The sequence below is a fragment of the Phasianus colchicus genome, chromosome 7 (genome assembly GCF_987193195.1).
Source record: "Phasianus colchicus chromosome 7, bPhaCol1.hap1.1, whole genome shotgun sequence".
Taxonomy (NCBI): Eukaryota; Metazoa; Chordata; class Aves; order Galliformes; family Phasianidae; genus Phasianus; species Phasianus colchicus.
The window spans coordinates 8,659,490-8,687,128 of NC_143442.1; the positions used below are offsets into that span (position 1 = coordinate 8,659,490).

The window sequence follows — 27,639 nt, forward strand, 5'->3', positions numbered from 1 at the left end:
TGTATAATCTCTGCCCATTGGATTCTAAGTCACACGCTTTTTCTGTTTGCAAGTCTGGACTGCCTCGGGCAGGTGATTCCACACCCTGACAAGCATCAAAATGGCACTGCTTAGCTGCCATAGCCAGAGACACCTCATTCATCTCCACTCAAGAGTGCAAGACATGGTGTTCCCCACATAGCAGTGCTGGGAGGAGAAGGCACGCTGATCTTCTCAATTGAGCGCTGAATCAGAAACGTATGCCCACTACTTCAATGTACTTGGTATTTATAACTTTGAGTACGTAGCTGCAGTGAATTGAGTTTTGCAATGTGTCCTAAGCCAGCAAGTTCTTGGTAGAGATCCCCACAAAGAGCTGAGCCTTGATGTTGGGTCTTTGTAGTGCAATACTTCAGTAAGTCCAATAACCAATGAAAATGAGAAAAACTTTTTTGTTCCAGAACACAAAATGTACTCCTTCAAGTCTGTCCTTCTCTTTAAAGTATCTCCTCTTACTTTTAGCTAAATTTAGTCTGGGAGGGATGTGGGAGTTGCTGTGACGGGCAGCACACTAACAACATTTTTCTACAAGTTATGAGAACCTCAACAGCTGCTGCATCATTTGGATGAACGATCCCAAAGCTGTGCAGCAGGATATCGGCGATGCGTGATGCCCCTGGCCGAGTGTGTGCAGTAAGGACGTTGGCAGCAGGGAGGCGTGCAGCCAAGAGGCAAAGTGAAACCATCTGGCCCAGGAGCCATCTCCTCTTTACATGCTTCACTACGTCCCTGTGCGTGTAAGGGCTGCCCTGTCAGCTGCAGGGATTTACAGGCATGTGAGGAAAACCGTGAGCTGAAGCGTTTGTGACAAGGGGTTGGTGTGAGCTGTAGGGCCTTGGTACAGCCCCAAACCTCCTTCTGTTACTTCCATAGCCTGGGGCACGTTTTGCTGAGTATAACTGCTGAGTTCCCTGAAGCTGCCAGACTCAAGAACTTCTTGCCAGCATCTAGCTGACTTGTTACCCCATTCCAGAAGCTGGTTTTGCATTGAACCCAGCCTGAGCTGGACACAGCTTCTCAAGCTTGTATTTTCTATCTACTGGAAGGAAAGAAAAAAAAAAAAGAAAACAAAAACACAATGAGGCAAGACAGCTTCTTCCTCCTCATAAAACTGCCTACGTTCACATTTTTGGGCAGATAAAGGAAACCATCTTGTCCTTCATACAGCCCTTTGGCATCTCCCAAAGGGTCAGCCCACGAGGTGCCGAGGATCAGGTTGTCTCCAAGATCAGCTCAAGTTCTGGCTGGGAGCTTACCTTGAGATAGCCATCTGATAGACACAAAGATATAAATTCCCAGCCAGGTCAGTTGCCACCTCAAGAGTTATAAAGACATAATTGGAAAGAGTTTTTCTTTTTAACAGACAAATGAAATCTTAGAAGTAATTTTGAGCTGCAGTGTATGTTCTTTGTTCTTCCGCAGGAGAAAAGCTGGAGAAGGCTCTTCGATGTTGAAGTTATTAAGCTAACGGAGCCAGATAAAGCTATTCCCATGTTTTACAGTGAGCTCTGGTAATTTCCATTATTTATGAACACGTTTCCCTGAAAATTTTCTCTCCAGGGAGAGGATGTGAAATACCCACTCAAACAATGGAGAAATGGGACTTTATAAACAGAATAATGAAACTGGCACTGTCCCAAGCCCAAGTGAATTAACACAGCTGCAACAAAAATACATTGAAAGAGTTTTAAAGGTCGTTTGCCATACTGTTGTGATGTAGTTAACATCTCTGCAGGCAAAAATATCAATTTCTTATTTTTCCTTTTTAGGCATAGATCTCTTGTTATTTAAAACACTTTTCATACAGAACTTTCCAAAATAATCATCCTGAGATACTTTCCCACAATCTGTCTTTTGAGCAGCCCTGATGTTTTATCTGGAAAAGGCAGAAAGTAGAATTGGTTCCCTTTGTTTCAAGGGAAAATTTGTTCTGTGTGAGAAAGATGCACGGTTCCGGCAGGTTTATAAATCCCAATCTCTACCAGCAGGAATCTCCGGCCCAGCAATGAGGAGAGACACTGCTGGTAACTAATTAACACACCACTATTATCTGCGTCCTCCTTTTGGCAACTTCTGCAGAGAGCGAATCCGAAAGGTCGAATTACATCCCGGTGTTAATTGCATTGCAATTTCTGGTTTCCAGCTTGTATTTGGGGGAAACCAAATTAAAGGCAGGACTTGAAACTGACTTTGCGTTTGCACAGATGCCGCCCCCAGCCCATCCTTTTCCCTGCTGAACCAGCACGGCACGTAACTTTGTGTCTGCTCAGGAACCCAAGCGTGCAATGGAGCATTTTGGTTTCCAAAATAGTCACTGTAAGTTCCTCCTTCTGCAAAGCTGATGCACGTGTTTACTCACGTGCGCCTTCCCGCTGCTGCTCCCTGACGTGCCCTTGCTCAGCAGGACGTGCCTCTCATCACAAAATAGATGGCTGAAGCCATTAGGAAAACACAAGTGTTAAAGTTAGATCTACGCTTAATTATTTTGTTAATTAGGAGTCCAAGTGCTTTGCAGAACTGAGCCTATGGTACAGAAGCATCTGTCCTGCGAGGTTTTAGCCACTGAGTGTGGGTGCATTCTGACTGGCTGCACCTTCATGTGCAAGCAGGGTTTGTCCATTTCGTGCAGCAAAGCATGCAATGTCCTGAGTCAGAGGGGGCCCATAAGAATCATTGACTCCAACTCCAGGCTCCAGAATGGACCACCCAAAATTCAGGCCCTATGAGACAGCACAGCCTGTGTGAGATTCCAACCCACAGTAAGCGTTGTTAAATCTAGAACTCTAAAGCTGGAAATACAACTCGCTGTACCAGCGAGTCTCAGTACAGCTGTGGAAATACTGCTTAACTTGTATAACAAACAGCATGCTCATGGTGAACATGAAATGAAAGGGACATAGCAAGCATCAGCTTCGCTTGGAAACAAGTTCAGGAAGCAAAAACTGGCGCAGAACGCAAGGCCACAGAGGAAGCTTTAACAGCAGACCCTGCACAAATCCACCACGTGCTGCAGAAGAGGAAAATCCCAAAGCAGTGTTTGATAGAAATATAATGCAATCGTGTATGGCTTGGAAGAGAAACAAGTTAAAGCTTTTGCAGGACAAGAGGAAGAATAAGGTCAGAATTATCATTAAAATGTGAACTGCAAAACCCAACGTAAACATGTTTTTCAGAATGCTTTTCTCTAGAAGAAAAAATACTAGAAATAATGCTCCAGGAAACAGCCCAAGCCAAATCCTAGCAGTGAGAGATACCTTTTGCCCGTGTCCAGCTGCCATCAGTCTGCATGCAGACCATCAGCACAGGACGGCTGGCTTGCTCCAGCAAGGACCTGGAGCAGGGCTGTGGGCACAATCACTCCTACACCCATCGGTGTCGGAGCGGGCACAGCTGGTGCTATTGCTGCAGAAAGGGACCGGATTAATTCACAAGATAACAAACCACGAGCAAGAAAAAGAGCCAGGGCATAAAACTTTACGAGCAGAGCCTTTTTGCTGACAGCACAGGTGGAGATAGGTAACGAGGAGTGCACCGGGATCCGATAAGAGCGAGCACAGCCCCAGGTTGCGGTGGTGTCGGGGCGGCTCTCCGAGCGGGGACGCGGGACGCAGCCCGGAGCTGCGGTCCCGGAGCCCTGAGCTGAGCTCCGCCCGCCGCTGCCGCGCTGACTCAGCCGCGGGAGGGCCCGGAGGGCGCCCCGGCCCCGCGGGCGTGGCGGAGCGGGCGGGCAGCCCACCGCCCCCGGGGCCATAAAGAGCCGCGGCCGCAGCCCGCCCCAGCGACTTGGCGGCGAGCTGTGCCGGCAGCATGACGGCCATCGGGGCGCAGGTAGGGCAGGTTGGGGTGGAAAGCGGGTGGGCCGGCAGGGTGCTGCACTCGTTGCCCCGACGGGGGACTCTTGCTCCGGGCGGACCTTTCGGTGTTCCCCGGTCTCGGTACTGCTTCCCGTTGGTGCGGCTGCTTGGGGTCTTTAGCGGCGCCGTGGTAAACCCTTGGTGGGATTCGGTGAGCAATACTTTAGAGCAAAGCCCCGAACTCGGGGGTGCAGAGCCAGGCTTAGAGCTGCCAGCTCCAAGCCATCGCTGTCTGTCCTCCCCGAGGTTCTTTGCTCATCCAGTCCTACCGGGAGGCAGCTCAGTGTGGGACAAGGCAGGCAAAGCCGAGCCCTGGCGTGCAAGCACCCTTGGTGATGCCAGGGAGCTTGAAGGGCAATGCTGCCTTCTTATGCCTTAGGCACAACCTGTCACTGCATTGTGGCATGGTGTGGCCAACCTACGGCACTTTGACCATTGGCATCATTCCTATAAATCCCCAAACTTCAGCCTCATTTCAGCTTAACGCAGCTCTCATAACTCCCATTTTGCTCCTTCCTCCCACTCAGGCACAGAGGCTGCTGGCACACAGGAGACCCCAGAAAGCCTTCTTTGAGACCTTCATCCGGAGCCTGATCATCCTGTGCTTGGCCATCGCTGTGGTCCTCTCATCCATCTCTGTCTGTGACGGCCGCTGGCTCTTGGCGAAGGGAGAGCTCTTTGGGCTGTGGCACTTCTGTGCCATCGGCAATGACAGCGCCCCACGGTGCGTCACTGACCTGCGCCTGGCTCGTGTGGAGGGACTCAATGTGGGCATGATCCTCATCCGCAGCATGGTGTCCTCCGCCGTGGCCGTGGCTATCTTTGGCCTGGAGCTCCTGATGGTCTCCCAAGTCTGTGAAGATGCCAGCTCAAGAAGGAAGTGGTCCATGGGCTCGGTGCTCGTCCTCGGCTCGTTTCTGCTGTCGGCCACCGGAGTTCTGAGCTTCCTGATCCTCATGAAGGATCATCTCACCTTCACGGGCTTCACGCTGACGTACTGGTGTGAGTTCATTGCCGCCTTCCTCTTCTTCCTCAACGGGATCAGCGGGCTCCACATCAACAGCATAACGCACCCCCGGAACGGGGCAGGGAAGATTTAGGTGCAAAGGGTGTGCTCTGACTTTGCGTAATCAGCTTTGCCAATTAGACTGGAAGAAAAGGGAGCCTAATGAAGTTTGAAAAGGACACGATGCCTTATGTTGCATGAGCAGCATGGCAGGCACAGACTAGGGCTGGCTGCCGGCAGCACTCCCTGGCTCTCTGGAAGTGTGAACAGAGGAGGAAACCTCCACTGAGCATGCCGAGGGCAGCAGGCTGCAGCCTACACCAACAGGCTCAGCCCTGGGCCTTGCCCAGCCTGTGCTGCAGTGGTGCAGTACTGCTGGGCTTTTCCCCACACTCTGGAGCTCACATGTGATCCAACTCCAGTGTACCTCATGGCTTTCTTATACCTCAGGGATGGGTTACCTGTGCCTGGCTGTGCATACTGGCGCAGCTTACTGAAAATCTTTGCTGGTCCCTGCTCCTTCTTTTCCCTTTTGAAAGAGGAGGCATGCAGACCTCAATCTGATCCCACGTTGTGTTCTGCTGCTGCATTCCCTGCATCTGCCCCATCGTCTGTAGATTGGTGACCACCCCACAGCCTCATACATAGTTTGCTGTGATGGGACTTTGCTCATCCTGGGTTCTTTTCCATCCCCTTGGTTGGGTGGGCACCGTGGCTGGGCAGACCACATCCTGTCACACACTACTTTGCTGGGATGTTTCGATCATCAGAGTCAATGTGCAATGAGCTCATCCTCTAGGTGAGTCTCTTGTCATGTTTCTTCTGGGCAGAGAGAACTGTAGGTCCTCCTGGTCAGAACAAGCCCTTGATTAACCTGGGAGGAAGAGATGCTGGGAGGAGCTCTGACCTGCCACAGCTGGTGGAAGTCCATGGAGGCTGGTCACTCCCTGCCAGTGCCCCAGTTAACCTCTGAAACTTCTGCAGCTTTGAAGTTCCTCATGGTGTCTGATGAAGACCTCAGCAAAAGACCTCGTCGGTTGTTTGCCCTATATGCATCAAGCCCTTCCCACGTACACTGCTGTTGACTCTGAGATAAATGTGCTCAGAGTATTTGAGGGCCTCTGGTTGAATGACTTTTGTATCTGTTGCTAGAACAGCTTGTATTTCATTCTAGGACAAGTGATTCTATGTGTTTCATCTCTCTAGTTTGATAGCTATTGAGCAAGATTCTTACTTTCCATGCAGTTGAACCCATTTTTTTTACCTGAGACGAAAATATTACAGCAGGAAGGCCATGGGGGGCACAAATGAGCAGCTTCAAGCTGGAACTGTTTGTAAGCAGTCCTAAGCCTTAGGGCTCGGTCAGGGTTCTTGCCCCAAAGTTGGCAAGGTAAAGTCCCAGATGGCTGCACCCTGTGGTTATGGAGTGGCTGAGTGCCTGAAGTCACTGTGCACCAGTTCTGGGGTGGCCGTGCTGGGCAGGATAATCCCCCCCTTACCCAGAAACCTGGGTGTTTCCTCACTGAATGCCTTCCTGGTGGAATTTGCTATTGGAACTGAGCTGTCTGTGGGATGCTGCCTGCAGCCCTGATCCTGGGGAAGGGTGCAGTGTGCCCCGGCTGGTGCCTTCTGGCTCAGAGGGGGAGATAGATGTCAATTGGCCATTATGTTCTTGCAAGACTTTTTGCAATTGAGAGTGACTTGAAGATGCCCTCTGCTCCCTGCAGAAGAGCTTTTTTGTTGGGGGTAGGAGTCCTCAAGGGAAAATACCAAAACTTTTTTTCTGACTGGTTTTGTATAGTACTGCTTGACTTACCAATGCGGGGTGAATGTGCATTTTGGTGGCGAAACACTACAAAACAGGGCTGATTGTCTCGGAGCTGTCCTTACACACAGCAACCTGCAGAGCAGTTAGTGACTGTTCGTTTTCTGAAGCCTGTGGAAGCACCGAGCAATAATCCTGAACTTTGTTTAATAAATGTCTTTGAAATAACGGAATTGTCATTCCCTCTTTATAGCTAGAGGTTGGAATGCAGGTTTAAGGGGTTGGAGGGGTGAGCAGGGCTAATGTAGCACCCGGGCACAGTTCTGTGTGTTTACTCAGGAAACATGTCAGCCTGATGCTTTGCTGAGCTCCCCCAGAAGGAGATGTGGCTGCACGGCCATTGAACAGCCCTTTCCATTCCCCTCTGTCTCAAACACCAACCCACGCAGCCTGCTTGCTTGTATTATGAAACAAGGAGAGGTCAACTGTGTTTTGTGGGAAACAGAGATAACCTCACAGGCCTGAATGATTTCCTGCTGCATGTGGTATGTTTACCAGCTAAAGAGCTCCTTCCTGTGTCCTCCGTTTCCCTTTTCCCACACCGCACCCTGTGTCTGGAGCATCCTTCTTCTTTCTCCAGCTGTGCTCATTTGGCCCAGAGAAGTGGTGTCTGAGTACAGATGTATTTACACAGGTTTTATTTAAGGCTTGCAGTGCTACTAGGTTTAGCTAAATGCAAGGAACATAAGTTTCCAGTATCACTGGAACTGCTTTATGTAATCTCAAGCAAGTTAATTATCACCTGGTGCTGTCCTGATGGGAGAGGCCATTGATCTATCTTGTAAGGTTTAGTATCTCTTAAAAGCAAAGCAATGAACACTGCCTCCTGTTAATGAGGTGTTCTAACTTTCTGTGTTTCCAATTTTAATTGGAAACTTGTGCACAAACCATTGCGAATGGATAAGAATGAAGAAATAATGGTCTAGGCCGTACTAGCTAGGAACATATCCTGGACTGCTAGTGCCATTTTAATTTTCAGTTCACATCAGCTTTGTGGGCTGTGCATTGAGGGATGCCTGGTTTGTGGGCTGAGCATTGTTTGGCTTTGTGGCTCTGGAGAACAGCTGCTACCCTTGCCTGGATTTTTCTTTCCAGTGCTGAATAGGTAGAGGTCCTTCTAACCCGCCTCCTTCATGTGGTTTCACTTGTTTTCCAGCCAGGGCTGCAACCCCTGTGAACTAGCACAACCCCTCTTCTGAAACAGTTCACTGCAACTCCCTCAGTGCTCAGCAAAACGTTGTGCAACTCATTGCAAAGCAGTACTGCTTTTTGGCTTCTGACAGTTTTGTTGGGAACTTCCTTGTTTTGCTGTGTTGGGAGAAAAAAAAATCATCAATCACTTCCTCTTAAATTCAGCCTTTCGTTTCCCTGTGCTGCTGTTAGGGCTGAAGGAGCTGCTGTCTGCAGAGCTGCACAGCCTCTTGGGTGACTTGGAGTGAATAACCAGAAGTTGTTACAGGCTTTGCACCGACATCCTAGGAGGATGTTAAACTGCTTGTCTGAAAGAGGACACGCTGATAACAAAGCCTTCTGTGCACTGAATACTGAGGAGCAAGTGTTGAAAAGGGGAAAATTAGTGAATGCTGAATATGGAGTTCATGCTCAGCCTTTGTGTTGTAATTTCAGGGCATTGAATCTGGAGTCTTTGTGTTCTGAACCCAAATGAGTGGTTTTTATCTCTTGGTTTTTGCATTGCTCACTGCAATTTACTTCCCTGTTACTCTTTATTTATGTATAGGCATCTCAGAGATCCCATAGGTCAGTGCCTCTTTTCTTTTCTGTTCATAGAATCAAGGAAACTGGAAGAGACCTCTAAAATCACCCAGTCCAACTGCTGACCCATTGTAGCAGAAATGCTAAGTCACAGTTTGAAGCAGTGATTGAGCACCTGGTGGGAAGGCAGGGCCAACCCAGGGAAGCTCAGGTGCAAGCAATGCACTGAGTGACCAGAAGGGGTGGAGCCAGGATCCATCCCTTCCCAGACCTCATTTAAGGGTTGGCAGCAGAAGTAAGGGTATTTTGCTTTACATCACTGCCTGTTAAAGGCCTTGCAAAAGTAAGCTGATTTTTCTTCCTTTGTTTTTGCAGCTGCTGCATTTGGGTTTGTCCCCACTGGCTGTAGCCTAAGAATGCCACCCTACTATTATTGCTGTGCCTTCCATCACATGATAGCATTACACCCCCCACCCCCCTGCCCACTGACCATATCCCTCAGTGCCACATCTTCATGGTTCTTGAACACCTCCTGGGTCAGTGACTCCCCCACCTCCCTGGGCAGCCTTGTGCCAGTGCATCACCACCCTTTCTGAAAAGAAAGTTTTCCTAATAACCAACTTTGAGATTCTCTGGTACAACTTAAGACCATTACCACTCATCTATTAATGCAGCTCATCACAGAGATACCCAGTATGGGAGAGTGCTTTCACGTTGCCCATGCAGAAGGTTGGTGAGGTGCCACTACCTACCATGTGGTGCCAGGGATGGGGCCACCTGCTTCTGGCTCCTGCCCTCATGGATCTGCTCTTCCCAAAGTTCTGAGGGCTGCCAACGCCAGTTGATATCAGTGAGGTTTTACAGAGCAGCTCAGCTCTGCAGATCAGTCAGGCCTGTTCAGCCCAAGCTCCACCCAACCTTGTGCCATCACTGCTGGGCCAGGCTCTATGATAGCAAATAATTGCATCAGAATTGCTTAATTACACTTGATTAGATCTCTGGATATGTATTTCTTCATTCATTCCAGAAGAAGGCACTTATGTTTAAAATAAGCAGCTGCTTTGGCTTGAGTTGCAAACATTCAATTCTCAGACAGAGAATGTAGAGTTGTTTCACTCTTCTTGGTCATTTAGCAGCTTTTCTGGGCCAGTGAGAAAACAAGGCTAATGGTTGTCTCTTTTTGGACACATCTGTCTTACAAAATGACCTGGGACTGAGTAAAAGCCTCAAAACTTGAAGGGTTTACTTGGTTTCAGAAAGTCAGTGAGAAGAAGGAGCTTTTACCTTTAAATGGGCTCTCACTTCTCACTCACAGGACTGATCTAATTTCTGCTATTCCTTCCACTCATTTTGGCTGAATTTTAAAGGACAAAGTTGACACAAATCCTTGCTGTTTCCAAGCTTAAAATTAATTCCTGGAAACCAGTTCACCCCTTTATATTTGATTTTTTTTTCCCCTCTGCTTCTGAGGACTCAGAAGCTCAGCTCTCCCATTGCTGCAGGTGACCTGTTTTGGCAGAGCAGTTGGGGAATGCCTCTTGTCAGCACTTGGCAGAGCTGTGTCTGTTTTGACGGTGTCTTATGTGTGACCAGGAGCAGGGAGAAAGTGACAGATAGAATTTCGTTCAGTCATCGTTGCCCCCAAGGAATGCCTGGAAAGGACTGCCTCAAAGGGGTAAAAATACAGAAACAAATAGCAGACCTGACTGCATTGCTAGCCAAATTCTTTTATCTTTTTGAGACTCAAACAAGGGCAATTTTCATGGCCACTCTTGGACTTTGCTAAAATAGTTTTTTCTACCTTAAAAAACAAAAACAAACAAACAAACAAAAAACCACTGTATAAAAAAAACAGACAAACTGGACCACTGTTATTTTAAAGATCTCTATTGTTAGAAAAGAAAAAGGAAGAAAACTCCATCACTGGAATGTACCCAAGCAACGCATATGCAGTCACAGCTGAAGCAAAAGCTCGACCATGGTTTGAATTCACTGTGTCTGATATTGTCCACCACAACTGAAGGACTTGGAACCCTGGTAAATTCTAAGCATGAATTGGCTTGCATATCAAACCCATGGGCTTTATCAAAGAATGGTTTGTAACTACCATCTTGCAAAGCTGAATATTCTTCTAGCTTCAACAGCAGAAGAAAGGCAAAACATCTGAAACCCACCAGCCTGGCCTAGGATTGGAAGGGAGCCACACAGAAAATGAGGAGCTACATTTAAGGTACAAATAGCAACTTAAAAATATCAGCGTGGACAGAAACATAAATGACTATGGTCAGAAACCCAAAGAAGAGAATAATGTTTTGGCCCATTTTGCCTTGCAAAATAACTCTGGTGCTACACAAGATATAGGCGAACAGATGTGCTTCAAGAAGTGCTGGTCTACAGCCAAGTCCCGCTTGGGATATATACACAAGGCTCCCAGCACAGTCCATGACGTTTAACCACATGTATCTGAGCATGGAGATGTCCCTTAAGAGTGCAGTATTAAAGCATGCTTGATCTTTGGGAAGTTGCCTTCCTGTCCTGTGGTGGACTCGCTTTGGTCACCTGCATCTCTTGAGTTACACCGCTTCCTCCATTACTTGCTGAGGTGCTGAGCTGCTGGCGCAGGTGTTTGCTTAAGTGCCACTGCCTCCATTTTCTCTGAACTTCCAGCTGAACCTAGGTAGAAAGATCACAAAATGCTTGATTTGGTTGGTTTATCTTGGAGCCCTGCACCGAGGAGAGCAGTATAACAGGAAAGGGAGAGATTGTCACCTTTGCCAAGGTCTGGGTTTGTTTATTTAAGCCCCATTTAAGGGACGAGGGCAGGGCCTGTGTCTTGTCACTTCTGGAGATAGCACTGCTGCAGCTATGCAATTTTCTGTCAACCTTTTTTTCTGTTTAATTATTGGTGAAGCTGTTTACCCAGACTAGCTGGCTTTAGTTAAGTGTCTGGTTTGGATTTGTCAAGGATTCTTGTATTATTTATGAAACAGGACGTTTTGACACTAAGGGTAAAGAATAAGTGGAGATTTTCTTTTCTGAACCACTTTTTCTGAAACCATGTTAAAGCACCATTCAAAGCATTTCAAAGCCCTCATTCCTTTCAAAGAGACTTTTCCTTCTGACCTTCTAGGCACTAACAGTTTGGTTTTTTTCAATTCCCCTCCAACAACCTCAGGATCTCCCAGGTATGGATGACATTTCCCTCTGCCTCTACCAGCACCAGGAGCTGGGAATTTTGCAACTACAAAGGCTTTCTTTTCTCTTCTTCCAAAGGCTTTGCCTTATGAGAGTCCTAATAAATCTAGACCTGATACAGCTTTTTCTAAATTCCCTCCCCAAGGATCAAGCAGAGAAAACATGGTATGACAGATGATGACATCATACATGAGGATTGGGCTCTGATTTTCAGTGTGACAGTGTATGGGGTAGTACTCCCATCCTCCACTACCAGACAGTAATAATACCATCTGATTTAGGAAAGGGCTGCAGTAGTTGGGCAGTGAAGTTTGCATCTGGTATATGATGACCTAAGTTTGTCAGGTCTGGGAGGCATTTCAGGAGTGATGTGAAGTATCTGGGAAGAAAATCCCCAAATAAAATGTGTAACTCATGGAGGATCATATCCTACTAATTCATGAGATATACTTGAGCAACAGAAAAGAATGCTATCTATACAAAACTCACCTCACCATTAAGAAAACAATAAAGTACAGCCACGACAAAACCCTGAAAGATAAAAAGAACTGTGGTCACAGAATTAGAACTGCAGTTTCTGCTTTTAAATTTGGAGGAGATATCTGAAAGGAAATCAGGCAGCTTGTTATTGCCACTAGGGCCCTGTTCTGTGCAGAGCTATGCATTATTCCTCTTATTGCCTTAAAAAGAGTAGCATGTCAAACATTACCTGGAACGATCCAAGAGCCAACTCGAAAAACAGCTGGATTTCCATTGTGCCGCTACTTGCGTCTTCGGGGAAGAAAGCAAAGATGATGTAGTGAACCCCAAAGAGTGGGATGAGGAGAAGTGTTGACTTGGCAAGTCTCCTGAGAGCAGAAACAAAGGGGAAAGCTAGTGTAGAAAGGGGCAGAAGGAGCCAAGGAGGGCTGACATAGTGTAAAGTTGCAGTGTGCAGGACTTACTTGTACTGGTTGAAATCGCTGCTCCGTCCTTCAGGTGAGCTGAGCTTCCTCATCAAGATCCTTAAGATGTCGACAAAGAGAATGAAATTAACCTGGAGGGAAAAAAAAAAAAAAAAAAAAAAAAAACAAAAAAAAAAAACACAGAAGAAGAAAATGAAAGATATTATTAAAAAATCAAGTCAACAGGAATGTCCCATGAGTACAAGTGCAGCTGCCAGGGCTCAGCAGAGCCACTGGGAGTATTGTAGTTGAGCAGGGAGAATGAGGGGCTGGGGCTGACATGTAGGTTAGTAGCTGTCACTGTCTCCATCCTCGTCCCATGTCTCCCAGCCTTCCTGGTCTCTAGGGGCTTTCCTACTGTTTGCTAGCTGTGGCCACGAAGGAAAGGCAGGGTAATATAGTGGGGGTATTACAATAAATGGGGTTCAGGCCTGAGGATTCTGTTGTGTTGTTTGTTATTGGTTTGGTTTTTTTTTTTTTTTGTTTTTGGTTTGTTTTTTTTTTTGTTTGTTTTTGTTTTTTTTTTTAACTCAGAAGATCAGATCTCAGCCGTATCGGCTTTTTACTAATGAAAATCCGCTGGGAATGGGAAGATTCCCACTGGGAGGAATTGCCAGTGAGCAGCACAGCAACACACGTTAGTCAGGGAGCACAAAGGAGCTTATCAGTGTCGATTTTCTGCCCTTTGAACTGCTAAGGACCGTGTGCTGAGAGGAATAAAGAGATTAGATCTGAATTCTCAAGGACTGGCTGTTTGTTTGCCTATGTGGCTTATGGGCTTGAGAAAAGCCTCTGCTAGGTGAGCAGGCAGCAGCATGCAGACGGCTCCGCCCGAGGCAGATCAGGGCTTCCAGGAGATGGGGGTGAACTCTTAAAGATGAACGAGGACTGGGGTTTCACCTTGCAATCATTAGGAAAAGTGAATGCCAGCGCTTCTTTGACCCTGAATCCCTGTGTGCTTCGCAGCTTTTGTGAAGGTGAAGGGACTGCTTAGTGGTAAATGAGCGCAGGGTTAAACCTACCACCTCTGTTTGGGTGAGTGTGCAAGTGTTGCAGTTTGTGTTTTGAAAACATAATGGAGCCTGCTGGCAACATGGAAACCTCAGAAAACCCCTGGGTTCTGGCTTGGAGCGCCAGAAGGCTGCTACACTAGCAGCTCTCACCTTCCTCTACTGCAGCTTTAGATGAATCGTTGCAGACCCCCAGGGCACCACACTTGGGTGAACAACTACCTCCAAGCAGCAGTTCCAGGTCCTCGGTACCCGAAGCTACAAAGGTGAGCACAAGCAATTGCTCACACCATAGACGTAAAGTATTATTTGTGCCAAAGTGTTCTTTACATCAGCTCTGCCTTTCACCCAGCAGGTTCACACTGATTTTCAATGCCTATATCTCGTTTCAGTGAGTAATGCCTTAACAGTTTAATTGCAGTCTACTGACCTACAGTGTGTGAAACCTGTGAGCTGCTTTCATGGTTGAAAACAAAAGTTAATGGTCGTGTCAGGCAAGTTGTTTTTGGCTTTGCTAAGAGGGGCAGTGACCAGGAGACACAAAGGCTATTGTACTGAAATGTATAGCATCTCAGTTTCTCCTCCAAAGCCTTCCTTGAAACAGTCCAAAACAAGCTTCCACAAGCCAGCCAAGTTCATATGAAATCAACAGGATGTGGAAACCTGATCTTCAGGCTCTTGCTTCTTGGGAGAACGCTCTAGTGTTCCCTTGCAACTTAGCTTCAGGGCATTGGTTACTGACTAATCCCTGCTGTGCAGAAGTTGCTTAAGCAGTAATTCATGTGTCACACCAGTTCAGGCACATGTCTAAGACTGGTTCATTAACACGCTTCTAAAGTATGTTGAGTAGATAATGTCTAACTTGACAATATTTGGAAATACAGTTTGAATGTGCTTGTTCCAGAAAAGACTTACAAAAATAGACAGAACTACAGGGCCTCTAATGATCCACCAGGTATTGGCATTTGTGTTAATGTCCCAACACCTGCAAAAATAGAAGAGAAGGTGCATTCAGTTATCAAAACACTGGTCTGTTTTCAAAGAGATTTGGTCTGTATTGCACTTCAGGTGGGTCCCTACTTCCTCTTCTACAATATGAATTTCCTGTTCCCACCTATCTGGTGCAACATTTTTAGGAAAGCAGAAAACTGTCCACCTGCACTGGACAAGAAGTCTATGCTGAAGCAGGATGTTTTTCCCTCTTCAAAACTTTTCAAAACTTTGCAAGGGAGAAAAGAACAAAGCTTCACTGATCAAGTGCAGGTGTTTCAAACTTCACAAGATGAATTCATACTTGAAAGTCATCTCCCACCTCTAGAAATGATCAAATGAAATTTGAAGCTCCCTCTCAGCTTGCTTAGCTGGACTTTTCCTCTCCCCCTGTGCTTGGATCCAGTTGTGCACCACAATTAAGTGGCGATTGATTTGCTTGGCTGCCAGTGGTGTGGAATGAGCAGGAGGAAATCCCCGCAGCAATCCGCACAACTTGGCCCTTTCCAAGCAGCTTACCCAACATTTTCACTGAGCTGTCTTGCAGTCGCCCATGCAGCAACAAACACAGTTGGGGCACCTGCAAGTGAAAAACCCAGTTACTGCTCCACAAATCCACCCCAAAGGCACAACAGACTGTCAATTATTCTTACTAAAAGGAGAACCATTACCCCATCCAAGGGCGATGAACCACCAAAGGAACTTCCTTTCTGAGAAGAAGGAAATGACCAGGAGAGAGTGGAGGTACAGTCCCTCCACGAGGAGCCAGCTGTAGTTAGACATGATGCAGTACTGAAAGAAGACCATGGTAAGCTTACAGCCAGCCTGAGGAAACAGAGGGTAATTAACTTTTGCTGTCATCTGTATCTATTTTCAAGAGAGTTTAAAGCATTGAACATGTTTTCCAGGGCCCTGATCCCAAATATCTTCAAGATATTTTGTTGCCAATTAAAAGAAGAGGAAAAAAACGTTTCCAAATTTATGTGGTTCTTTTCCAGATCCTGAGGCTGCAAACTTACATCTTATTAGCAGCTTTCAAACTGTAGTACAAGTCAGCAGTATTTAATGCGTTCTCCTATTTTCCCTCTGAGCACCATTTACCACGATCTATGATTCATGTAAGAATCTTCACCCTGGTGGTTTATCCCATGTTCACAGACTGTGGCAGTCACATTTAGGTGCCTCTATGTCCATGTACTGAACACTGGGTGCCTTCTGTGGACACTAGTCACTGCTGGCCAGCAGATGATGCAGACACCTACTTCTGAGCAATGTGGATGCCCTCTGCTCCAACACTTGGTGGGATCGTAGATGCCTGCAAATGGGTATCTGTAGTCATGAGAAAGCACACCTGAGTTTCTGTGTGTTTGCTCCAGCTTGCTCCTTTATCATCCTCATACCTCCCTCAGTATAATAAATAGAAAGCTAGGACAGAGATTTCCTTCCCTGCACGATAACTTCAGCTGGGAAGCTGAAGCAAGGAGCAAGCTGGAAGGCAGAGGGTTACCGTGTATGCTTCACAGTAGTTTGTGTCTTCAGAGGAAAACAAAACATTATCTTTGATGAAATTTGATGAGGCTCGCAAAATGAATGATGTGAAGAGATGCATGTGGATGTAGTTCCTCGTACAGCGAAGTCTCCTGTAACAAAGACAGAACTCTTATGGAGTAACATTCCTATGAAATAACATTCCTAGACAAAACATGTCAGTTTTTTAATGCTGAGCTGACAAATTAAAACACAGGTTTTCTGTCTCTGGAAAGAAGATTTGTGCATTTCCAAAGAAGGACACCATAAAGAAGGCCTTGAAAAGCTGAAGTCACATCTGTTCCACTCAGATACTAAAAAAAGGCAAACGTTGCCAGAAGAACTAGGATTTCATGCCAATATGCTTGGTCTAGCATATTGGTCACTGAATAAGGACTAAAGTGCAAATTCCAGGTTATAAAGATGCAATAAGATAAGCTGTCTGTCAGGTCACTGCTGTAAACATGCAATGCTTTCCCAGAAGTCAACACAGCGGTGTTTAGAGCAAAGTTTTAGTCTCTAGTCAGGAGAAGAACAGCAGGAGGAAAGGGAGCCTGCCCCAGGGACACTGATCATGTCAAAATCTTAGCATGGAGCGGGTGCAAACCTCAGCCTGCAAACTATGTTTGGCTACATTTTGGAGAAGACAGGAGAACATAATATGAGGAAAATCTCTTACATTTTTGGGGAAACAGAACTCAGCTCATTCCTATCACTGATTTATGTGAAGCTTTTCAGAAATACTTACAATGTTTAACTTGCTGAGAAAGACAGCAGAAGTGTCTGTGTTTGCTGAGATGACCAGAGGTCCTGATCAAACCCAACCAGTGATGCTTCTCCTCACCTTAAAGAGGCCAGGACCACCAAGGCTATTGTTAGCGTCACCAGGGAGGTGCAGTACCCAATGGTGTACATAGTCTTCAGGGTCATGAAATAGGAACGCTGCAGGGGAATAGATATTCTCATCTTCACCTTTGATCATCTGTTAGAAATCAGCCCATAGCAAGAGAAGGCTGTCCCTTGTTTCTTAACAAGTAGATTTTCTTGTAAAATCAGCTGCTGGCGTTTTAATCTCAGCGAGCCTTTGAAGAAACATTTGTGCTGAAGAAAACCTATACACAACCCTGCTTGGGGTAAATCACATTATTCAGTCTCTATTTATCAGATTGAGCACATCCCTCCCCCAGGGCTCTAAAGAAGCAGTGCTAGATCACAGGCACTCAGACTCACTCTCGCCTCGTTTGTTGTGTCATTGACATTGTAGCCACAAGCAATATCTGGTCTTGGATATGGATCGGACCAACCCTCGATGGTGCAGTTTCGATAGACAAAACCTGTATGTTAACAACAACAAAAAGGGCAAAATCAGGTGTAAACATTTTAAATTGTACCTTTGTTAGTCAGTCACAAATGTGTAGGGTTGCTCCAAGAGCAATGGAACACTTTCTCCCCAGGCAGTGCGCTCTGCATAGCTGGAGGTGACATGCAGCTGAGCTGATTATGTTGATACTTGCCCAGTGTGTTTGTGTGGGTCATAATATTGCTTGCCAACTCAGGGATGACTGTGATGGATGTGTTTTTATTAATTGCAACATAAATAATACTGTTCAGTACATCTGGTGTTTCTTGGCCAGTGTTCCAAGATCAGCAAACATACAACTTGTTCAATCAAGGATTCATACTCCATACAAATTACTCAAATGTTCCCAACTCAGGTTTGTACCATGTTTTGTCACAGTCTGAAAAGAATGCAAAATGTTAGACCGGCACAGCTTTTATTGGTAGGTTTTAAATGGAAAATAAAAGGCTTGTCCCCACAGTCAGGTCAAGGCATTGTCTTACACTTATTGGAAATCAGAGGCTAGGCTAACTCAGTTAAGTTAGACTTCTGAAAGCAAAATGCGTAGGTTCATTGAGTCCTTTGTGTCTTCCCAGTCCCTAGAGAAAAAGAGGCTTTTGCAGAATTTATCTCATTTTCACACAGATGTCTACAGAGAGCAGTTTTCTCACCTATTTGGGCATCCAACTCCCCAAGTCAAGTGAGACTTGAGCCATCAAGACGCACATGGTTAAGCAGGACAGGTTTGAATGTGCTGACGTTCATGTCCTGCACTAACTGTGGAAGCAGGCAGTCACATCTTGCAAACATCTTGCAGTCTCACTGGCAGAAAATGGCCCTACCATGCAGGTATAGGCTATCGGCTGAAGAGAAGCTTTCACAAAGAAATAACACCACTGTCTGCTATCCTAATCACGTGCATCTGTCCAGAAGGAGACACCCTTTACAGTGTCCTGTTTCACCGCTGTTTGGAATGAAAACCTGAAATCGGCAGCCTTTCTTAGTGGAAACCTTGACGGAAGATGCTTTAAAAGTCTTCTTTTGTGTACACAACTAGCCACGGGAATTCTGAGGCATCCAGTTTCTGCAAAACATCCCTGCAGTGTTCAGAGAACAGAGGGAGATATGCACACAGTGGTGTCTGACAGTGGTTTACGTTTTCTGGAGCCCTGCTGGGGCTGTCAGGACAGTCAGGGGCTTCTGCTGCCTCTGAACTAATCCTAGTGACCTGAGAACGTGCCCTCACTTGCTTTGCACCCACCTCTGTTCAACTGCAAAGCACTGCAAACATGCTGAGATCGCCATGTGGGAAGAGCTCAGGGTGTGTCAGTACCACACTATTACTCTGATGCTTTTATGAACATCTTGTTCCAGCTTAGCATCACTGGAAGGGCCAGGATTGTTTTCAAACAGGTTTTCTGTACTCTGCTGCAGTACAGCAATAACAAAAGGAAGAGAAAGAGCTCTCCCAAACATCTCTCCTCACTGTTCTGTCTAACGTGGGGCCACAAAGATGATCAAGGGACAGGAGAACTTATTATATGAGAAATCTGGGACTGCTCAGCCGGGAGAAGTTCTGTTTTGAACGCTGTCACTTTGATTAGTGCTTATCAGAAGTGGCTCAGCTCTCAGCTTCTCAGTCAGGAGAGCAACTAAAGTTTAAAGCTGTTAGCCTATCTGTCTCCAAGATAATGCAGTGCTCATTTGACATGTAGCTATGACCTTTGGATGTCCAAATTCCTGTTTTCCTCCCGAGCTGATGCTAGCTGCTCGGGCAGAGGCAGGGAGCGGATCCCTCTAGTGGCTGCACCAGCATGGATTGCACTGCACACATTTAAAGCTCAGCATTGCTATGCTGAAGAATTGTGAGCACGTGCCCGACAGATGATTTTCTCAGCAATCTGTGACTTTGTATCGTGTTTCCTCTGTCCTTACACAAGATTACAGGATTCAGTGGGCAGCTGCTGTCTGTACGTACAGAAAGCGGCGTGGTATTTCTTTTGATGCAAACAGTTTGTGCCCGATTTTATTTAAAGAGTGCTAAATGCTTATCCTCCTAGTTATCTAATCCTTATTAGACAATCTGATATGTTGTCTTCTGTTTCTCCTCCCACAAAATCAATGCCTGCTTTTTTGTAAGCACTGGACCTCATTAATTCACATTCTATAACTAAAGAAAGCCAAGCTCTCCTGATTCGAATCATTAACTCACAGAGAGAAATGGAAGCACATTTCTCAGACATTGTTCAAAAGTAGAAATGAGCAGAAAACAGGTAGAAACTACTACTTAATGGCTCACGATTACTGTACTGTACTGAGAATAAATTTCACTTGATTTCTAACTGATAAATACATTAAATAAATAAATAAATAAATAAAGACAACAGTTGCTTGAGCCCATCTCTTTTTAAGCAAGGAGTTTGGTGAGCCATGGGGATCATGAAATCTGAGTTCTGTGCACTTTTGCCACTTCTATGTATGGAGACTGTCACAGCTAATGGGTGGACCCCAGAGCAGAGTTCCTCTTGAGGAAGGCACAAAAGAGGTCCTTTCCCCCTACGTGGCTGGTTGTTTCTGCCAAAGCACGCATGAGCTTAATGCTGTGTGAATTTTCACTCTCTTGTCAAGCTGGGTTGAGACCAGCCAAAGAGTTATTTGAAAGGAAAGACAGACTGACTGAAGAAAGCTCCTTTTCCTTAAGAAATTAAGTGAAAAAGCTGCTTTACATGACAGCATTTATTTCCTCCACTTTTCTTTGTCTGGCTAAGAAAAACAAACTCTTGAAACATCTTACTACTTTCTCACCTTTAGCTTAGTGATGAAAATGGAGCTGCTAAGAGGCCATTCGGCTTTAAAAGGACAGAATTTCCTTCAAGTTCAGACCTGAGGGTGACATCTCTCTGAACACCACATTGAACAAAAAACACTCAGTGTACTTTTAGTGTTACCTTGTTTCCCAGTCAGCATCTGGAAGAATTTGGGGCAGTGAGCACTGACAGTGTATCCCACAGCAGACGAAGGCCAGCAGCTCATGTTATCCCACATCCCAGCACATCTGCCTGGGGGCAACAACAAAACACCATGGAACTTCTCCCAGCAATGAGACACATATTTCACACCAATGAAACACCATGCAGCATCTCCCAAAAATGAAGCACCACACCACATCTCCCAGCAATGAAGCACTGTGCAGCATCACCCCAGGGGCTAAAGGGATGCTCTGCTGGGTGAGACAGAGCGAGTCCTTCTGGGTGCTGTTGAGAACTAGATGGGACAGAGCAGGTCCTGCTGGCTTCAGACCAACGCCAACATCCCATTCTGGTCCTTGACAGCTCTGATCTCTGGCAGCCACACACAGAGCAAACTGGGCTGTTCTGAGTCTTACATCAGGCCCTCCTCTGCTCCCAGTCCTCCCAGTTTGGGAACTACTGAATGGTGCTGGAAAGATAAAGGAAAGCAGAGGTGAAACATTTAGATCATATTTCAACTTTTCTAAAGCTTCCACTTTGAATCAGCCTGATGTTTTCTTTGCATAATCCTTGCGTAAACACAAAGAAGCACAACGTGACAAAGAGTTTAAATAGCTTCAGAATGATACTGGGAAAAGCTGCTCTCCTTCCCTGCGTGGTACACTGAGGACAGGCATGGGATCCCCAGAGCTTTGTTTTTCTTTTTCAGACTAAAGTCCTGCAGGATTATCTCCACGCAGAACTCAGACATGCAGATAATTAAAGGATGAGGAAATATGCAGACTAAAAGCATTATTTCCCGTAATAAAACCATTATTTTATAATTCACCAAGGTAACAAAACCCTCATTGAATAAAGACCAGCAGAAGGAAATTCCTGTGCTCTCTCTTCAGAAACCATTACGTGAGGACAGCTGTGCACCCTGTCCTTGTTTGTTTTGGAGGAGTTTCTCTGCCAGGAGGTGTGTTTGCAGAGCTACGGTGACATACACAGGCTGAGTCACTCTGCCCACTTTCAGTTTAATGCTTTCTGCTACATGGGTAGCCCTGAACTCACACCACTGTGCCATGTTTTGTCCCCTTTGCACAACAGAGTTTAAAGAGCTATTTTGATGGCAATTGGAAACGCATTCTCAGAGATTTAACACAGTCCTGTTCATTTAGCTTCTTTCTGTGTGGATTTAGGGAGTGCGCACAGAGGGTAGTGGTTTCCATTACAATACCAAGGCGGATACTTAAGATTTGGATACAACTGAAAACTAGATTAAGTCTCTTTTATATGCAATGAGACAGATCTGCATTTTGGAATATCTGCTGAACTGCTCTGAGTACTCCACTATCATCATGCCCCAAGGCAGAGGTCACACCCATCAATCTGCAAGGATCACAGGGATGGATAACACAGAAAAATGCAAGCTAAAAAATATGCAATAGACCTTCCCTTTGAGTCCTGCCTGTGGGCCAGGCGACAGTGAAACTCTCATGTGTCTTAACACCCTCAGCTAGAAAGGAAGGCTTTGAAACTAAGCAAAAGCCTCATGTCTTGCTCCAAACCCTGCGCAGAGCACGTCTCATGGAGCACCGTCACTTCTCGTGCTGATGAGGATCTTGCCACCTCATGGTCTACAGAAGTCATCCAGGATCAGATCAGTCTGCAAGATGTTATGGATGACACAAACCCACCCCCAGCGGTGATGGCTAATCAGACACAGCATCTGTTGCCTCCATCCTGATCCTGAGTGCTATGTGGGCTGCTGACCCAGCTGCTACCAGAGCTAACTCTTCAATAACAGGCAAGTTTAAATAACTGCTTGTGTGCCTCCTATTGGAGGAACATGGGAGTACTGAGCTACCCACCTGACCCGAGAACAGCTTTTAGCTTGCACATTCACCCACCTTCACCTGAGTTTAGGAGGAGATCATTTTCAGGCGTTCTGTTCCTTGCCTCCAGGGACAAAATCTCAGCACAGTTTTCTTCCTCCTTTTTCAAGACACTCAGGAGGTCGCAGACAGGAGGGACAGCCCTGATCTGAAAACAGAAAAGCAGAATTACTTTCCTGTTAAAACTTACTTAGCAGGACTTGCCTTCCTTATGCTCCTATTCTCCATCTGATGCAGTCAATTGGTTGTGGGCAGTATTTCCTTGAAATACAGTCAATTTTCTTAATTAAGTTCTGCTCTTTTCTGATAGCAGTAGGCAAGTACAGACTCAGTTCCTGCTTTCTCCCGTTTGTTGACATTGTTATTGAGAGAAATGAGTCTGTTACTTTGCTAAACAAAGTGCCTGAGCAAGATGCTCCTGGTAAGGACATTCGCAGAAACATTCAGGGCACTGCTGGACTCTCCTGGAGTACTTAATCAGCCACTTCTGGCAGTGTTAATCCACAGACCTTTGCTGTTCATTTTCCTAGGTGACATTCACTTGCACAACCAGCCCAAATATGTCCACTGGCTGCAGCCCACCCAAGCCTGTTCCCCTGCTACCCATCATGGAGCTGTAGGAGCCAAGCCAACAGCAGCACCTCACTGAGATTTCTTGCAAGAAAACTGATTGTAAATCATCCTGAGCTCATTCTTTCACAGCCCTCCTTCCCCATCCTCCTTTCTCACAAGGAAGGGTTAAAACATAAGTTTTAACTCAGTCCTGATGTAGTCATTGAATATGCAGTTTATGTTACATGCAGCTGGGCCAAAATTACCATACAAAACAGCTATCTATCATTAAAATGGCATGTATTGAAAATCATTGTAAGGTGATTTGTAGGACAAGATCCCAGTTTTTTCACCTTGCAGTATGCTTAATGATAACAAATCCTCCCACACAACAACATGATAGTCTGACTCCCATTTGTAACAGACCTGCTTGGTTCCCAGTGAGCAGGAAAATCTACGTGCACCACTTTTGCCTGTTTCCATCATTTTAAACAATGAAAATATTGGCTACACCCAGGTTCCCATTATGACAAATTGCATAGCTCCTTGTGAGCTATGAAATAAATAAAACCGAAATAAATCATTTTTTTGCATAGTGAAATGAATTTTCTTGAATTGCTTGTGCAAAGAATTCAGGTTAAATGAACTGTTCTCTAGTACCAGGATTTAAAAGCATTAAATCCCTTTGATCCTGGAAAAAAATGAGAGACTTCCAAATAGAGTAACACGTCCAAGGAAATGTAATTGCATTTAGCTGTTTCTTTTGCTGGCTGAAGGCTGAATTCGATCATTTCTAAACACTGACAGATCATTTAAACATTATTTACCACTCTCTGTTGCTGAACATTTGATTACCAATAGTAAAGCAATTAATGTTTTCATCACACAGAAGAACAAATGCAACTGTTCAGACCTAAAACTGACTTCTGTTGCATTATTCCCAGAAGCTACCTTGGAAATATGTTAAAAACCATACTGTTGAAGTGTTGAACATTTAAAGAGATCAACAGAACTGGCTTGGTCTGCATGCGGGTGGCTCGTTGCAGTAAAGCACATGTAAAACAAATGTTAGCCATCATGTTAGCTACACTTCTTATTTCATTAAAGAAAATGCAACATGTCAAAACAAATCAAATCATATCAAACCCATTCCAAGCAGAAATAGTTGTTCTAACTCGATGTCCAAAGTGCATTTCTTAACCTGTGAAGGAGTGGATCTAAATGCTATTTAATACAAAGAATATTTGCAGCCACTGAATTCCCAGACAGTTTAATTTGAAAGTAAGTTGTCCAAGCTTCACAAGTGGTTTAAGGGAGAACAGAGGATGCCAGGCTGTATGCCATAAACAAAATTTGTATTCTGAAGGACTGGAAAGAGAGCAAGCAGAAGGAGGTGCTCTCAGCAGCACCCTGAATAAAGACATCCATTTACATTTTGGTGGTACCTAAAAATAAGAAACCCAAATGGCAAGAAAACCAGCATAGTTGATACTTTAGTACAAAACACAATCAAAGCAATGCAGTCTGCATTCCCAATGCAATTAAAACATGTAGGCAGGTTTTATCAGAGAGCGAGCCAGATCCCCTGCTGGGACAAAGAGTGATTTTGCCAATGCAGCAGTGATTCTTCATACGGACTGAGGATTTGTCTCCTAAATTCTCACAACCTGGCTGGACAGATTTCGGCCTCAATTTTCTGTGCTTTTCAGAATTGGAAAGCACCTGAACAGCACTCAGAAATGACACTCCAGGTTCAGCTGTCTTTCTGATGGTGCTGGGTGCTTGGAGCACAGCAGCAATCTGCACATCAATTCCCAGAAAATGGGGAAAGCCAAAAGGAAAAACCAACACGTGTGAGGCAAATATCACTTTATATTCCTTCAGCCCCAGACAAGGGAGGCATTAGCAATGGTGGGCATTTCCCCTGAGGAGATTCCTCCCTGAGTTTATCAAAGCAGTAACACTATCCTCTTTATACAGGTGGGGAAACAGAGGCAGCCAGCATCTGGCTGTCTGAACGCTGTCAATTAGTGTGGGAAGTAGCAGAAGCAAGAATAAAAGAAAATAAATCCCAGATTACACACAGACCTTTAAAGGAAAGACCCGGCGACTTTGTGGGATAGAGGTGCACTTATTCATTCAACACTATTCCATGCAATCAGGAATAAATAGCTCCAAGCACCTACCAGAACAGCTGAAATCCCGAAGATGATCACCGAGATGGTCCACATGTTCAGCCACAGCCCACTTCCCGCATCCCTCATGCACCAGAAGTCACCGGGTGGCTGTCTGTGCTCTCCAGCCTGCCTCTCAGCTCCCCTCACTTTGTCCCTTTCCCTCCTCGCTTTTTCCTTTCCCAGCTTTAACCATCCTGAGCCAATGCTTTTCTTCAGCTGCAGAGCCCCAGCCAGCATCAGCAGTGACAGGACCCCCCCATCCACCCTCCAAGCTCTCCTCCTCCTCCGCAGTAGCCTCCTGTCCCAAGAATAACAGCACCTCTGTGGGGCATGTTCCTGCTATCGTCTGCCTGCCTTCCTGGCTTTTACTCACTGCTATTGATGGGTGTCAGTGGGGAACGATCATTCCTCACGCTCCCATGATAAGGGACCAAGCAGGGCTCCAGTGTAAGAAGTCAGCCCCACAATGGCGAGGGTAATTTATTAAGGGGAAATAGTCATTAGTGTAGAACGCAGCCAGGGGAGGACCCAGCCCTGGAATAAGTGCCCTGCTGGGAAACGGGGTTTGAGGAATGCAATCCAGGCTGGCTGTGCTGCTCCAGCTGCCGGCAGCTCTGCACATGCCTCCTACAGCGAGCATGCAGCCCTCAGCAGTGGGGGTAAAGGGGTGGCAGAGGTTGCTGTGGGGGAGCTGAGGGGCTGGAGGTGAGCTAGGGCTTGGGGTTAGGCATAAGGGAAAGGGCAGGAGGACCTGGTTCTTCCACACCTTCCAAAGAGGACTCTAAATGCTCCACTCCACCCTCTTACATAACATTCAGAGAATCAGCCTGTCTGTCTGCATTTGGTCCTGATGCTACAGAATGCAAGGTGCCACTGCATCTGTATCCTTGTGGTACTTTGTGGTGGGATGTAGATTTCAGCCTCCCTATAAGCATACCTGAGCAGCCCCCTTCCCTGCCAGCCGGCCACACTTTATTTTCACAGGTTTTGTTCCCTTCGCAAAACTATTGAAAAATTCTGCTTACATTGGCTGTGAGCTGAACCTTGGCTTGACAAGTCTCCTTCTAGCACAGTAATGAGCATGGCCTCAAGAAGAGCCAAACTTTGTTCCGTGCAGCAGTGCCCATTCTCAGACAGCTGCAGACCTCAGCTATGGTGAAGTGTCTCAAAACAACTTTTGCTACCTTTTCTGATTTGCCATCTCCCATCACCTAGGCACAGGTTAAACGTGATGAAGTTCTCCCAGACTGGAGGGGGTGCTCTGGATCTACCTGCCAAGACACTGACTGTGACCATGACATACTTTGCTTGTTACTGTGCACTGAAAATTCAGTCATTGTATTGAGCAATCCATCTCCTAAGCAGCATAATGGAGGAATAAGGGTTTCCTAAAGAGTATGGTGCCCTTCCCATGTCTGCTCTGACCACAGTAACTTCAGCTCATGCTTATCTGTGCTCCCTAAGGCAGCCAAATTGCAATGCTCCCTGGTTCTCCTACACACTACACACTACCCTCATCTCTCTCAGTGTCCCCAGGTTAGGAGCTGGGCAAGAAGCACCAAGCTATCGCTGTCCTCCCCAGCAGCTGCCCAGTGGGCATTGCAACAAAGTTACCACATGCTCAGCATTTCCCTTGCAAAGGGCCAATATTTCTGCATTCCTTCCCTCTATCCGCATAAAACTTGTAGGAACTTTTGCATAAGAACTCTGCTTGCTCACAGAATTTGATTGAAACTGGTCGAAGGGTTAAACAAGTTGTTAAAAGGGGGTCTGAGAGGCAGCCAAGCAATGTGGTTGCAGCAGTCTGCAGAAACCACATAGGCAGTGCTGCGTCACCTCAGTGGGAGCAAAGTCATTCTGCCTCTTCCCTTGGCTCAGAGTATTTTATTATTCTGTTCACATTGTCACAGCCTGTCCTGAAAGCCACTGCTCGTGCGTTTGTAGCACCAAGGGAACTTTGCTTCTGGAAGTGCTTCTGGGTGAGGGGTATTTGCTGACACAGGCAGTGGTTGCCCGGGGGGTTTTGGGGAGCTGATGTTGGATTTAGACACTGGTGGGTGAATGAACAACCTGGCACTGTGTGATCCTGGCATTATGTGCAGGCTGAGGGCTCGACAGGAGATGGATGCAAGATAAGACCTGGGAAACCATCACCTGTGCAAACCTTTGCGTCTGATATCCATAACACAGTTATGGAACTGAGGTGAGAATCACCTGTTTAAATCTCAGTTCCCAATCTTTATTTATCTCAACCATCCCAAGGAAGCCCGCAGCTCTGCTGGCCAACAAGCCTCTTTTCAGCCACCCTTTGCGTTTATGCGCTGCCTCTGCGGTAACCTTGCAGAGCGTTTTCCAGCCGTGTGCTGTGCTCAGCCCCTCTGACACGGAGGCAGATTCGCGTTTACACTCCATTAGGACCATGCAAACAGACGCACACACGCACCGCGTTTCCGTGGGAAGAGAACTATGTCAGCACACTGTTTGCCCCGCTATACTCCCACGGCCTTTTGCGTGGAAGCCCGACGTGGCTGAGCCCTACAACGGGCCGTTCCATTTGGGGCGCTAAAGGCGGGTTTTGCAGAAACACCTCCCCCCGCCCAGCCCCGCCAGCCGCCATCC

At 46.2% G+C, this 27,639-nt stretch overlaps 2 protein-coding genes across 3 annotated transcripts; one reads left to right on the forward strand and one right to left on the reverse strand.

The window, feature by feature from the left end:
- Window positions 1-3,735: 3,735 nt before the first annotated feature.
- TMEM37 (transmembrane protein 37) lies at window positions 3,736-7,272 on the forward strand. The gene is made up of 2 exons (XM_031590695.2): window positions 3,736-3,867; window positions 4,421-7,272. Exons 1-2 carry the CDS (start codon window positions 3,847-3,849, stop codon window positions 4,991-4,993), a joined length of 594 nt encoding a protein of 197 aa, XP_031446555.1. The 5' UTR covers window positions 3,736-3,846; the 3' UTR covers window positions 4,994-7,272.
- A 2,757-nt stretch (window positions 7,273-10,029) lies between these two features.
- SCTR (secretin receptor) lies at window positions 10,030-27,602 on the reverse strand. Of its 2 annotated transcripts, none has more exons than XM_031590474.2 (13): window positions 25,030-27,602; window positions 22,313-22,439; window positions 20,391-20,501; window positions 17,334-17,437; window positions 16,948-17,045; window positions 16,084-16,216; window positions 15,248-15,401; window positions 15,096-15,156; window positions 14,502-14,571; window positions 12,577-12,668; window positions 12,342-12,480; window positions 12,122-12,163; window positions 10,030-11,110 (listed from the first exon to the last, which is right to left on the reverse strand). In XM_031590474.2, exons 1-13 carry the CDS (start codon window positions 25,255-25,257, stop codon window positions 10,934-10,936), a joined length of 1,536 nt encoding a protein of 511 aa, XP_031446334.2. In that variant the 5' UTR covers window positions 25,258-27,602; the 3' UTR covers window positions 10,030-10,933. The 2 variants fall into 2 exon arrangements, with proteins under 2 accessions (XP_031446334.2, XP_089999742.1); XM_090143616.1 differs by having other exon boundaries at window positions 22,307-22,439.
- Window positions 27,603-27,639: the final 37 nt, after the last annotated feature.